Here is a 14,541-nt window from a genome sequence, read left to right on the forward strand (position 1 = left end):
AATGATATACGGGTAAAAAAAAACATAAGGAAATAAAATCAGAATGTGCACGTTTCTGAGCTCGATATTTGAGCAATAGTGTGGCGATTAAGAAATGTTTGGTGAAACAGTTATAGTATGGATAATTTCTCCCCTGCTATATGGCTTTAATAGTCTAATAAGACCCAAAATCTACAGTGGATGAATATCCAGAGAAGCGAAACGTTATAGACAATTCACGTCATCTCGTGAAAATATTAGTTTCCAGCCGTATAGAAAAGTAAAGTCATAATCCTAAAGTGTACAATGAAATATAAATACATACAAGAGAATATCGTTATGAAGTACAGCACCTACATGTTCGGACTTTCGGGAGCTCTAGAAAAACGGAATCATTTTTGAGCAAAGGGTTTATACTGAGAAAGTTTCCATTTCATTTAGGTTAAGGTGTTCCTTATAATTATGGATCGGGAACTATACTAATAACTGCGCCCGACCGACTTAATCCGCAGGTTTTTACTCGAGGTTTGGTGAAAAGGATAAGGTGCATGAAATCCCACCAAATTCATGATTTGGATTAGGACTACTTGTATTTCATCACATTCCATTACACTGACCTCCGTCCTGAGCAGAAGGAATAGATCTAATAGAAAGTACTGCTAATCATTAAAATCCCCCCCTCTAGCGGTGTACGTATTTTATTAAACTCTTCTCGTTTGTTTTCTTAAATGAAGATGACACATGTAGCTTTAGAAAGTAAAAGATTTACTTATTTTTCCTCATTCACACCATAAAATTCAAGTTACTGAGGCATATGTGTGATAGCAATAGCCGTGGAAAAGACAAAAAGTTAGTTCCGGTTACTATCTCGAAACTCTTAATGAGATTGTATGAATTTCCATGCATGCGCTTTCCTTTCCTCGCGGCTCATCATTAATACAGGACTTATGGCCACTTTCTCTCCACTATTAAGCTAAATCACCGCCAGCGCTTCCGAGGTTTCCGGAGGTTTATTGCCCTAAAAGAGACGTCAGAGCTCCTCTGGAAAAGTTGGGGAACTTAGCAGAAGTGAGAGCCCATAGTTTCCTACAAAGGCGGTAGGAGCCCTAGGGTGGATGGGGGAGAGGGAGTGAATATCGGGGTCCGGACAGGCATGAAGGAGGGAGGGAGAAGGGATACGGGTGTATGTGTGTGTGTGTGTGTGTGTGTGGCGGGGGGGGGGGGGTACCTGTGCACCTGAGATTTCCTTGGGACGAAGGGAGATCGGCAGTCTACTCCCCCATCTCCTCCTGCCCAGTCGTGTTCCTGGCGCTAGGAATTAGTAAGGGAACAGCGGCAGCCGAGGCTCCGCCTCCCCTCAGCCAGCCCCACTCTGTATAAATGGCAGTCTGGCTGAGCCGCCCCAACCTGAAGAGCAAAGCAGAGACAGCCCGTCTGAGCGTGAAGGAGAGAGAAGAGCGGGGTACCCGGGGCAGCAGCGGAGAGCGAGCGCGTGTCACTGTCTATTCACAGCGCGGTGAGTACCAGAGGCGCTGCTTGTAGGAGCTGTCCAAGGTACTTCAGCACCCGGCTTTCGTTTCAATGTGATCACGTTTTCTGTCGCGGTGGGATTTCCCCCCCCCCCCCCCCCCCTCCCCCCCCCCCCCCCCCCGTTCTGTTCACATAACATTAGATATATATTTAAAAAGAAAACCTGCAATCTTTCCAACTACTGTACATTTCTTCTGAGACGCGTCTGCCTTACTCCTATGACTCTTGATTTAGGGCTGCAGTGGGATGAGCCCCTTCCTTGTGAATATTGAACCAGCTTTGCATATGAAAGATATAGATAGCATGGTTATTCCTCTATGTGGTTTCATTTAGTTTCCAATGCAGATGTTGTAATTTTACGAATGTGTGGTGAGTTTTAATAGATGGATAACTTTGGCAGGAGTTCATAGCAGTTGGGCAAAGCAAAAAGAACAAAAAAGAGCGGGTAAAATTTTAAAATAAGTAAAAGGGGACATTTGATTTCTTTCTAAAAAAAAAACTTTTTATGCATTCAGGAGTGCTTTATTTCCATTTATTCATGAAGAACCGTGCTCTTTGGTTTTAATTATAATATGCTTAAAAGTATAAAGCAATGATTTTTGCCATTAAATCTAGATTTACTAGTGCAACCTTACCTAAAGAAAACATTGGCAGCTTCTTTTGCATCAGAAACACAATGTTAATTATTTTGATCTTCCCAGATTGCAATGTTTTCAAATGGAGAGTATCTGTTCAGTTATTGAGACGAGGTCACTTTTAATTTTTTATATATATCTACTTTCTATCTGAAAATTCCGTTGAACCTGAGATTCCCAAATGCAGTGAGGAGTTACAAAAAAGTTTTGAACAACACTAAAATCTGAACTTTACTACTACTACTACTACTACTATTTGGCATTTCTATAGCGCTACAAAGCGTACGCAGCGCTGCACAAACATAGAAGAAAGACAGTCCCTGCTCAAAGAGCTTACAATCTTATAGAACTTTAGAAGGAAATCGCTAATAATGTTCTCTCTTAAGCTGAGCAAAACGAAAATTTCCCACAATAGTTATGGGAAAGCCTTTTGGGAAATGGATTTAGAGCTTTATCATTCTTTCCAGCACTTAGGAAGGCTGGTGTATACGTTTGTTGGGTTTCTGCTGCCTATGGTTGTCACTGAATACATGGTTAATCTGTTTTAGTGATCCTTCCTCCGTGTATGTATTATGCAGATGCAGGGGAGCATGAGATTGTGGCTGAATGTCCTGACTTTCACCCTGAGCTTGCTGATCTGCTTGGGGACGCTGGCAGATGCTTACCCATCCAAACCGGACAATCCTGGAGAGGACGCGCCGGCAGAGGATATGGCAAAATATTACTCGGCATTGAGGCATTACATCAATCTCATCACAAGACAGAGGTACAGCGTGGTGCAGGGTCTTCTAGTATCATTTACACCCCTATTACACCCTTTGCTCTTATTCAAGCGGGCGGTGCTTTCAGACTCCGGAATCATATGCTTAGTTCTAAAACTTCACGCCTTTCAGAGAAAGGGTTAGAGTTATTGAAAACCGTACATTTTAAATTCTAGGATAATATAGTTTCATCCTTCCTTTCTTATAATGTTTTGTAACAACAAGAATCGGAAGAGAGGACGGGACAGACCCTTTATTTAAAAACTGACAGCACACTATCAGACAGGACATTGCTGTTGTTGTATGTTTACTATTAAGCTATAAATAGGACAGAATGGAATGACTAGAGAGGAAGATATGCAGAAAAATATTTTCTGGTGGATAAGAAATAGAAAGAAAAAGATTTTGATTGACTGAGTGATTGGGTTTCAAAGGAAGGTGCAGGCTGTGACAATATGTGAGAAAATGAAGCGGTAGTAGAGATTGGGTGTTCTTTGGAAATTTTGTTTTGATAAGCCCAAGAAAATTAAGATTTTTAGGCAGGTGAAGTTTTGCATGACAGAGCAGGTGAGGGCAGGAAGCGGTAGCCCTGGTGCTTTTCAGCTAGGCATGTGTCGATGTCCACAGAAATGTGTGGTTAATAACAGGTTGCTAACAGTTTTCAATGCAGAACAAAATCAGAAGGATAAAAAAGTGACTAGTTGCAATTCATCTAGCCAGTAATAGATAACTATTGGCTTAGACAGCTAAAGCTATTAATCCAATTGGTAATGGATGTCACTGGTTCCTTACTGAGTGATTAGATTATTGAACACACTAAGGTTTCACTGCCAAATATGCATTATTGAAATAACAGATCTCATAATGGGCTGCCTCAGTTTGCTCAGTAAACAGCATACTTAAAACTAGAATGTGTTGACTTCTTATCACCTTTGTTAGTGGTAGTAAATATAACTCCAAATTGTGGAACATGTACCAGTTTAAATTAGCTTTCACACCTAAAACTAAGAGGGGAAATAAGCATTTGTGCCCCAGCTATCTCTGACCCAAAAGTACATGATTTCAATCAGAAGGCAGAACTTGGATCCCCAAATTTTGAGCTAATTTCTACTACCAAAGTCATTGATCTAGTTAGAGTGGTGGTGGAATGAATGACTATTGGACAAATATCTAACTGCTAAGAGATTGCTGTGATAAATCGTAGGTTAAATGGAAATGTTGCTTGTGTCTTTAGAAACTTGATCTCATGCCTCTGTTTTTACCTAGTGCATTAAAAGTATAAACTGGTTCACAAGTCAGCCTTAATTGAATGCAATTTTATGCAAGCTAATGTGTTTAAAATATATTTAAAAAATGAGTGGAGAGTGTTAAATTTAAGTCAGTGATCTGAATTCAGGTGTCAGTTCAAACAGGTTTATGACCAGTTCAGAAATCTGTACAAAACCTAAGCTAGCACAAATTAAGTCAAAGCCGTGGTTTCCACCCTGGATTCTGAAGGCTAATTTCAACTGCACACCTATAGCAATGTTTTGTGGCAAAGTTGCTATAATGCATGATTTAACCTGACTTGAAGTCACTAATTTTTAATGGAACAGTGGCCATCAGGTAATGCAAATCAATGTAATGTATTACCAAAACACAGACTATTGTACTAAAGAGACTAGGGATGGACTGTTGGTTTTGTCAAAAATTTGTTTTTCTCAAAATGTCATTTGTCGATAATAGTACACACACCCTTAAGCGGGCACAATTTTCTTAAAGAATGCATACTCTTTCCTGATAGTGTGTACATTCTCATACATGCTTAGTGGTTTGCTCCTGTGTAATGGTTTGCGCATGCATGCATACACTATCAGGAAAAGAGTGCACCCTCTTTACACATACCCTTGGATTCTATATAGGTTGCCCAAAGTTGGGCACCCAAATTTGAACACCTTGGACAGATGGCATGCAAATGAATTCGTTAATAAGGAGTCAACAATCAATAATTGATGTTAATTAGCAACCATTTGGAGTTACATGTGCATCTGCCCTAGGCGCTATACTATACTACCTGTGCCTGCGTTTTATTGCATGCAACTCCAAAGGGGTGTGGTTATGGGAGAAGCACAGGCGTTTCAGGGGCATTTCCAGAAGTTAGTTGTGATGTTATAGAATACTATAAATTGGGCACCCAACTACCATAAATTGCGGGACAGCATTTATACCAGGTTTTGGCAGGCAAAAATAATGGTGACCATAGTTAGCTGTGAAATCCACACTGAGCTAGAATTCTATAAAACACCCTTTTTAGAATACCAGCTTAGCGTAGATCATCCTGGTGCCTAAAGCAGTGGCATAGCTACATGGGGCCATGGGGGTCTGGGCCCCAGTAGATTTGGCCCTGAACCCCCCTGCCGATGACCCGCTCGACCCCCCCCCCTCCCGTCACCAACCTGCAGTCGCCTACCTTTGCTGGCGGGGGACCCCAACCCCCGCCAGATGAGGTCCTCTTCTTCCAGCGCAAGGCTTTGTTCAGTTTCTGAGTCTGATGTCCTGCACGTTGTCCCCTGCCAGCAAAGGTAGGTGACGATGGCGGCGGCAAGGGAGGGTTGGCGGCGGGAGGGGAGGTGAAGAGGGTCATCGGCAGGGGGGGTCAAAGTTGTTGGTGGTGGTGTTGGCAGCGGTGGCGGAGGTGTCGGCTATGGCGGGGGTGCCGGTGCCGGAGGGGGCTAAAATGTGCCCCCTAACCTCGGGCTCTGGACCCCCCTCCTGCCGAAGTCTGGCTATGCCCCTAAAGTTGGCTACCATTTACTGAATTCCCACCATAGGGGGGATTCTATATATGGAGCCTAAAATATCCACATTGAAAACAATTTCATCTAAGCATATTCTATAAGTGGTGCCTAGATTTAGGCGTGGTATATATTGAATATGCTTAGTTGATATCCCAGTACCTAAAACTATGTGCATCCATTTACACCAACGAAAACATGGCGTAAATCCTGGCATATAGATTTAGGTGCAGAGGACCATATTCTATAACTATGTGCGTAAATATTGAAACACCCACAAAGTGCCCATAACCATGCCCCTTTTTGCTTGTGCATGTTTGAAGTTAGGCACAGTGTGTTACAGAATATGCTTAGCAAGTTGCGCATTCACATTCTAATTATTGCCAATTAGTTCTCATTATTGCTTGTTAAGTTCTGTTATCAACACTAATTAGCTTGTTAAGCCAATTAAGTTATGCGCGTTGTTATAGAAGCCACCTGCATTTAAGCAAGGATCTCTAGGTGCACTATATAGAATCTGGTGGATAGTATACATTCTTTGCAAAGAATGCACACTCAATGACATTCATTCCAAAATAGAAAAACAGAAAAAAGTTGCGGCAAAAATTTTGGCCGCCCATCCCTAAAAGAGACAACAAATACATGTGCTCTTTTATATCTCATGTCCTGGTCCAAAATCCTTTTCCCGCTGGTCTGAATGATAAACCTTACTTCTTATTATAGGGCGATCATTATCGGGCACACAATTAATTTTTCTTTTCTGACCTGTAGATTTTCTAGTGATATCTTAAGCTTTTTATTAGGAGGTAAGAGAAAACAAAGTCTTTGAATGGAAGTCAACATCTCTGAGACCAACCTGAATTGCTGCACACACCATGTATCTTTGTAATGTTTTATCTTTTCAAAAGCAACAATATAACGCATGCTTCTTCTTTTCACCTATTTTAAAAATATATTTAAAAAAAACCCTCTTCAACATTCTGACCAAACTAAGAGCATATTTTATAATTTCTAGGCAAAATATATAAAGTAGTTATACTATGAGCTACTTATACAGGCTGTTTAAATAATTTGGAATATATAATTAACATAATAAAACCCTTGTAATAGATCCCTTTAGCAGAAAATCTCTATATCCTATGCATTTTTAGTTAAACTTTAAGTTTCTCTTGGTGAGCTGTATTTTACATGTAATACACTGAGGATAAGGAAAGTGAGATGGAGACTAGGGACGCAGTGTGTTCAACCAACCAGGTCCTTACATAATGGATTTTAACATCTAAGTCTGAGTGAGTTCATAATGAAACACTTTATATTTAATTTCTGTTTAGCTCATACCTTTTCAGTAATAGTTCAGGGTGAGTTAAATTCAGGCATTTTCCTGAAGCAGGAGGGCTTACAATCAACGTCTGAACATGAGGCAGTGGAGGGAGGGGTACATGACTTGCTCAAGGTCACAAGGAGCATCAGTAGGATTTGAACTCTGTCTTCTCTGATTCTCAGGCCACTGCTCTAACCACTAGCTTGTTCTTTCACTCTGTTAGTACAAATCAGGCAAGCTGATACGAGGAACAAATTAAAGTATTTTTTTTTTTAATGATGGTATACTGTAGAGGGAACATTCACATTTCCTGGGGAATTAGTCACCATGTAACAGTGGCATCTAGACTTAGGTTAGACTTAGGGCACCTAACTGATCAATTCCAAATACAGCCTTGGCACTTGGCTTACAGCTGAAGAATATCATTACAATGATTGGGCTAAGTGAACTATCTGGATAGCGCTAGGGTATCTCTGGGTGGAGTGAGGCAGTCCTTAGAGATATCTGGTTAGCAGTGATATCCAGATATTCAGCTCTGGCCACCATCCAGATGCCAGTGCTGAATACCCCAGGCCAGCTAATATTGACTCTCTATTTTATACACGCATCTAAGCCTGTATAGGTGTAATATAGGTGTTTTTGTTGGAATATTTTTAGACACCCTCTTATAACATAAGCCCTTATATGTTTAGTTATGAAATTTTGTTTGTCTTGTCAAGTGGGTCTTTTTTTTGTTTGTTGGTTGTTGGGTAGGGCTTTGAGGGTTTATTGTTTGTTTGTTTGTTTGTTTTTGCCTGGAGCACATTGAGGGCCAGATTCTGCAAATGGTGCTCAAAGTTAGGTGCCAGAGAGATTTACACTAAGACAGTATCCAGCAAAGGGTGCTCCCCGCTGAATGCTATCTTAGTGTGGATTTTGTGCCTAACTTTGGGCTGTAAATGCTGATGTCTAACTTTGGTCAGTTGGGCTTGCAAAGGACAGTTTTCCTTAACATCACACCTAACTTCTAGGAATAGCCCCTGATCTGCCCATTCTCCTCCCATGGCCACACCCCTTTTGAGTTGCGTACTATAAAATTTAGGGATGGATGTTATAGAACAGCACCTAGGGCAGATGTGTGTGCAAATACAAACTGTTGCCAATTAATGTCGATTATTGATTGTCAATGCTTCATTATCTCATGAAACTGTGTGTGCTTCTGCTCTAGGCACCCAACTTTGGGTGACCTATATAGAATCCAAGGATTAGATTTTAACCTTTTTTTTTCTTATGTAGTTTTGGATTCTTTTTTCTGTTCTTTTGTCTTTTTTGTTTGTGATGTGGTATGGTAAAGTCATAATGAATGAACGTTTTTGATTATGTGTACTTTAAGGAAAGCACAGTCGCCTCTGTCCTTCAGTGCTTACAAACTGTGCAACTTAGGGCTTCTCTAAGCTGTCGTAGGTATCCCATAGCTATTCTGATTTTTAAAATCTCCACATTGGTTATGAATAAGATAAATTATCATATGCTAGGATGCAAATTGATTTTGTGTTTATTCATTATGGATATTGTGAACACCTAACTAGCTATGGAATCCCCAGAACAGCTTTGGGAGACTCAGGTAAAGGCTAGATCAGAGTTAGAATCTGAGCCTGCCCGAAGCCTGCCACAGACAATAACAGGGCAATGGCCAGCTTAAAATCGCCCTCTTCCTTCTCCCCCAATTAAATATTTTTATCTGTCACAAAGAACAATAAGGCATTGTGCTGGATAAATGGCCAAGACTTTATTAGATAGCCCCAGAGGAGAATCTAAGTGGGTGCTCAGATTTAACCTATCTCTCTCCCAGACCTTCCAGATAATGCCACTGAAATCAGTGATTGGCCCTGGTCAGGGGCCCTTATATGGGCTGCAGGTGCTACTACCTGGATTAGTGCTTTTGAATATTGGGCTGTAGGATTCTACAGTGAGCCCAGTAGTGTACATATTCTCTTGCACATACTTACATACTCTGCTCCAAAGAAGGTGGAAGTGTGTACATATAGTTTATGTTTGTATGTGCATAGCTTATAAAATTCCTTTTACATTGCAACAGTGCCCTTGCTTCACTCAAACTATGCCCTTGGGAACATATATGCCCAGATTGCATGAAGGAAGGTGCTGTCTTCTGGCGGCCTATTTTTCATGTGTATACCTCATGCAGTTTTAGAAGAGCCATTTTCTCTATGTGAAACCAGCTTTGCATGTGGAAAACACATTTGTGAGAAAATTACCTCACCATGGGATAATGCAAAAAAGAAAAGCAAACCTTATTGATCTATATAAACAGGAGAGGTGTCACACTGGAGATTAAATTGGTTATTTTAGAAGCTGTATTTGAGATTTTCACATGTAATACTGACATTGCACACACATATCAAATACATATAGAAGCCCCGATTATAGAAAGCTTGGATTTACATATGCGAATTGTGAAAATGTGCATATTGCAAAGGGGCATGGCTTGGGCATAGTTAAGGCAGGACTAGGGCATGCATATTCTCCCTTTCAGAAGGGGAATGCATGTCCATGTTCGCCATTCTGAAGATTGGGATTTACAGCTGCTCATGGGGATTAGATTAATGTCCAAGACTTTATTAGATAATCTAAGAAGGGAATCTAGCTGGCTGCTCAGAATTAACCTATCTCTCACTCAGGCCTTCCTCCCCTTCCCATCTTTTCCTTGGAAGGAAGATGCCATCTGGCGCCACCAAACCTAGACCCCACGGATCTCAGGATCAGCCACAAACTACAAGGCCCTAATTAAACTCACTTCCAGGACTATTTTGCCACTGCTGCACTCAAATGGAGGAGTGGCCTAGTGGTTAGGGTGGTGGACTTTGGTCCTGGGGAACTGAGGAACTGAGTTCAATTCCCACTTCAGGCACAGGCAGCTCCTTGTGACTCTGGGCAAGTCACTTAACCCTCCATTACCCCAGGTACAAATAAGTACCTGTATACAATATGTAAGCTGTATTGAGCCTGCCATGAGTGGGAAAGCGTGGGGTACAAATGTAACAAAAAAAATGGCCAACCTTCATTGATTAGGAACTCTAGGCATAATGGTTGTCAACCAGCCCAAACCACAAGAAGTGGTCCAGACTCAGACCATCCCAAGTAATCTAATGCAAACCAGGACACTAGGCATAGCCAAATTATGCAAGCTGTTTCGGTTTCTCCCTCGAAGTGTGAAATCATTACAAGTCTCTATCAGCAAAGATATACAAACTGCTCTGTCACTAGTTTATTTACAGATAACTTAACTATGGTAGACACAAATGACCACCAGACCTAAATAACAATAAATTAGAAGTAGGAGAGCAGGGAAGCTGATATCGCCTTGGGTGAATCTCTTCATAAAGGCGGTTAATAAATCCCAATAAATAATAAAATAAAATAAGGCAGGTAGAGTTGAAAGTGGAAGGCAAAGCTCTGTCTTCTCTTTGTAAACCTTCTGCCTGTCTCTCTCTCTCAACATCTTTATCATATCTATAGCCAGTCTACCATAGGGGACATTGGGAAGTCAGGCCATGGGCACGCTCTACATTGGCAAATCAAAAGAAAAAAAGCAGATCAAAAAAGACAAAAAAATAGAACAGGAGGGTAACAGAAGAAGTGGTTTATTACATTTCTGTGGCAGATCTTTGCCTTTTTTTTGTTTCTGTCTACGCTCTACATTGGGCCATGCAGTCTGGCTGCTTGGCAACGTGGCCCCAGCTACATTCTGTTGAGAAAAAGTGAAGTTAAGTTTAGTTTAATAAAACCCTGATATACCGCCCTTCACAAACAAATCAGAGAGGTGTTCAATAAACCAATTTAAAACAGTGGGAAAGGACTACAAAATATTTGTGAAAGAATAAAGATAAAAAAACAAACAAAAAAAAGGTTATTATGCAGACTGCAGCTCAGCACCAAGGCCTCCTGATTAGGTGAAAGAAGGGAGTGTTCATCTAAACAGATGGGCTTCAGCAGAGATTTAAAATGAAAGAAGGGACTGTTCTGAGCGAAGATCGTAGAGAAGGACATTACAAAGGGAGGGAACTGTTTAGAAAAAAGCAGAATGATGAGTGGATTCTAAATGGGAAAGGTGAACCAAAGGGATGGAGACATGAGACGTAAGAGAATAGTGAAGAGCACGGGAAGGGGTATAGAGGGAAATGAGAGCTAAGAGATAAGAGGGGGTGCCAAAATAGAGAGCTTTGTGAGCTAAAGTAAGAATTTTAAATTGTACATGGAAAGGAATTGGGAGCCAGTGATGGTGAGCAAGTAAAAGCAACCATGTGTCCAGCTGGAGTGAAATGGATGGAGGAAGGGATTTTCCCCCATCTCCTATGCACCTTCTTCCTGCTGGACATCATGGTATGAATGTAACTGAGGCTGTAAAGCAACCTGTACCACTGTGGGGATGTGATCTGGTCCTTTCTCCCCATTACAACACAAAATTCCTCAAGGCATCTTTGCAGGGACGGAGGCAGTTATTCATCCCATTCATGGCAGCATCTGGGCAAGGGGAATTCAATGTAGCTTATCTCTCCCTGTATGATGTAAATGTGGTACTGTTATTCAAACCTCTTTGTGGTGAGATGCTTATTCTGTGCATACTTTTCTATGCAATAGTCTACTTGTTCAGTTGCCATCTTCATCTTCTTTTTCATTTCCAAGAGCTTTGCGGTAGATACTTGATTGCAAAAATAATTACAAAATATTTTAGAAATCTTGGTATGTTAGGACCCTGCTGGGCTCACCCTTGTCCAGCTACAAGCAGGTAGCACACCAACTCATGGAATGTACAAAGATCTAAAGGGTAAACTCAAGCAATGAGTTAAATCCAATTCTCCCATTTCTGCACCATGAACTGCTTCTTGCGGAGTGCCCCAAGGCTCACCCCTTTCCCCTACACTTTTCAACGTCATGTTAATTCCTCTTGTAACTGCCTTATCCAATCTTGGCCTCAACCCATTCATCTATGTGGATGATGTGACCATCTACATCCCTTTCAAAACAACTGTTGCTGAAATCACAGACAAAATAACTGCCAGCTTTGCCATCATGGAATCTTGGGCAGCAGCGTTTCAATTTAAACTCAACAAGGGCAAAACACAGTGTCTAATCCTATCATCCCAGCATAACAAGGTTATCCCGTCTTCACTTGTCAATGGGGATTCTACTCTTCCAGTCTCATCAACCCTGAAAATCCTTGGTGTCTTGTTAGATACTCACTTGCAATTGGATAACCAGGTTAATCTCATCACTAAACAAATGTTCCACTCAATGTGGAGATTGCGGCGTATCAGGAAGCTGAAAATTTATCCTGACAAAACTGCAGACTACTCAAAACACAGCTGCTAGACTTATTTTAGGCAAATCATGCTTTGAACATGCTGAACCTCTTCGTTTCAACCTGCATTGGCTCCCCATTTTAGCTCGTCTAACCTTCAAAATCTGCTCGTTAACTCACAACATTATCTATGGGGAGGCCCCTGCCTACATGGAAGATTTGATAGATCTACCATCCAGAAATGCTTCCTTGACAGCTCGATCATACCTCAACTTACACTACCCAAGCTATAAATCTGTTCGATATAAATTGCTCCTTTCCTCATCCTTCTCCTATGTCAGCCCTAAGTCTTGGAATAGTCTACCAAGGTCCTTAAAAGAGATTGCCGCCCATCAAATTTTCAAGAAATCCTTAAAAACATTTTTGTTTGAGAAGGCTTATTCCCAACTACATCACTCAGTCTGCACCTTCTTCCTCTTGACTGAACCTGTTTCAAACAGTTATTCAGTCACTACCCTTATTGATATATAACTTTCTGTAATTTTGTAAGCTGCATTGTGCCCGCTTTTGTGGGAAAATGAGGGGTATAAATGTACTATAAATAAATAAAATCAAGCTATTTGTCTATAAAAACAGGTATGAATTTTTCATGCTAAAAGCATTAACCATATACAAAACAAATATATTATTAGTATAAAGAGATAACTAGGACAATGAAGTCAGTCTGAGTTTGTCACAGATCTAGTTTTTGGCATAGTCAAACCAACGAATTAGCAGGGATCGGTCTTCAATCCAATACTTCTCCAAATTTTCATAACTGATATGGCAGAAAGCCATCAGGAAAGTATTGCCCTTCTTGTGGGTGATACCAAAATCTGCAATGGAGTAGACATCTTGAATGGTATGGAAACTTTGAGAAGGGATCTAGTGAAGTTTAAGAAATGGTCTAGAATATAGCAACTATGAATTAATGCTAAATGTAGAGTCATGCGTTTGGATGCAAAAACCCAGGGAGAGATACAGCAAAGGGGGTGAAGTTCTTCTGCTCATGAAAGAAGAGTGGGATCTGGAAGTGATTGTATCTAATCCTATGGTGACCACACATGTAGATAAGAATTGATAGCAAAAGCTTGAAGTATGGTTGGTTGCATAGGGAGAGGAATGGTCGGGAGGAAAACAGTGATAGTACCTCTTTATAGGTCTCTGATGAGAATTCATTTGGTGTACTTTGTGCAATTCTGAAGACTGCACGTTCAAAAGGATATAAATTGGAAGGAGTCAGATGAGAGTGTGACTGCTAAAATGGTCTTCTGTCTTTGTCATAAAATATATGGGGACAGAACTGAAGATTTACATATGTATAAGCTGGAGGAAGGCAGGATACAGAGGATATAATAGTCATTATGGGGTGAAGTTATTGTGTTATTTTACTACTAACACATGTTATTCTAGCCTGGGACCCATTTTATACAATGAGATGAGGAGCAGCATTTACAGAACACTTCTAAGTGTATGACAACATCCAACACTTTATTATAAATATATTAAAACCCAGTTAAAAAAGTAACAAATTGGCTTAATTGTGGCTTAACTTTGATCTCATACTTCAAACAGTCCTTAGAGTTATATCATTGAAGAACTTGCTGCCCTCCAATGTTTCAACCTAATAGTTTATCTTCTTGTCCTTTCTCGGCATTACAACCCTCCAGGTGAATGGTAGTCTTAGAACTCTTTATCACTGGACTATTAATGTCCAATGGATTTTCCTCTTTCCATTGAAAAAATACAGAGCCACTATCCTTGACTTTCAAATCTCCAACACATCTGGATTTAATTGAATCTCAGCTCTACATGGTGCCATGTTTCATTTGATAAGCATCTTCAGGAACTAAGACTAAAAATAAAATATTATAAACATCCTACTTTAATTTAATAAATACAAAATAAATCCTCAAAACATTGAACTTTTTGATAACCTCATCTTCTATCTTTACCTTTCAAATAAGGAATATCATTCTACTCGGACCAGCTCATGGTTTCGCTCAAATGTCCCATGGGAATCTATCCTGTGGAGTGTCCTGGAACCACTTCCTTTTTATACATCATTGACAACCTAACAACAACCAATCTATTTCTTTGTTTAACCCCAAAGGTTCCACCATTTGCCACATGTAAATAAATTGTTGTTCCTTAGTAAAAAGGAGCTTAGATGCATCGCCCTTCCTGGGACTGTTGACTCGCA

At 40.5% G+C, this 14,541-nt stretch overlaps 1 protein-coding gene across 2 annotated transcripts in view; it reads left to right on the forward strand.

Moving 5' to 3' along the window:
- The first annotated feature begins 1,405 nt into the window (after window positions 1–1,405).
- NPY (neuropeptide Y) overlaps window positions 1,406–14,541 on the forward strand; it is a 48,229-nt gene continuing 35,093 nt past the window's right edge. For both annotated transcript variants that reach the window (XM_030189966.1, XM_030189967.1), the window contains exons 1-2: window positions 1,406–1,495; window positions 2,723–2,910. In XM_030189966.1, the coding sequence (XP_030045826.1) occupies window positions 2,723–2,910 (188 nt within the window). In that variant the 5' untranslated portion in view covers window positions 1,406–1,495. The remainder of the gene's footprint in view (window positions 1,496–2,722; window positions 2,911–14,541) is intronic.

This window comes from Microcaecilia unicolor, chromosome 1, assembly GCF_901765095.1.
Source record: "Microcaecilia unicolor chromosome 1, aMicUni1.1, whole genome shotgun sequence".
In the NCBI taxonomy this organism is placed as follows: domain Eukaryota; kingdom Metazoa; phylum Chordata; class Amphibia; order Gymnophiona; family Siphonopidae; genus Microcaecilia; species Microcaecilia unicolor.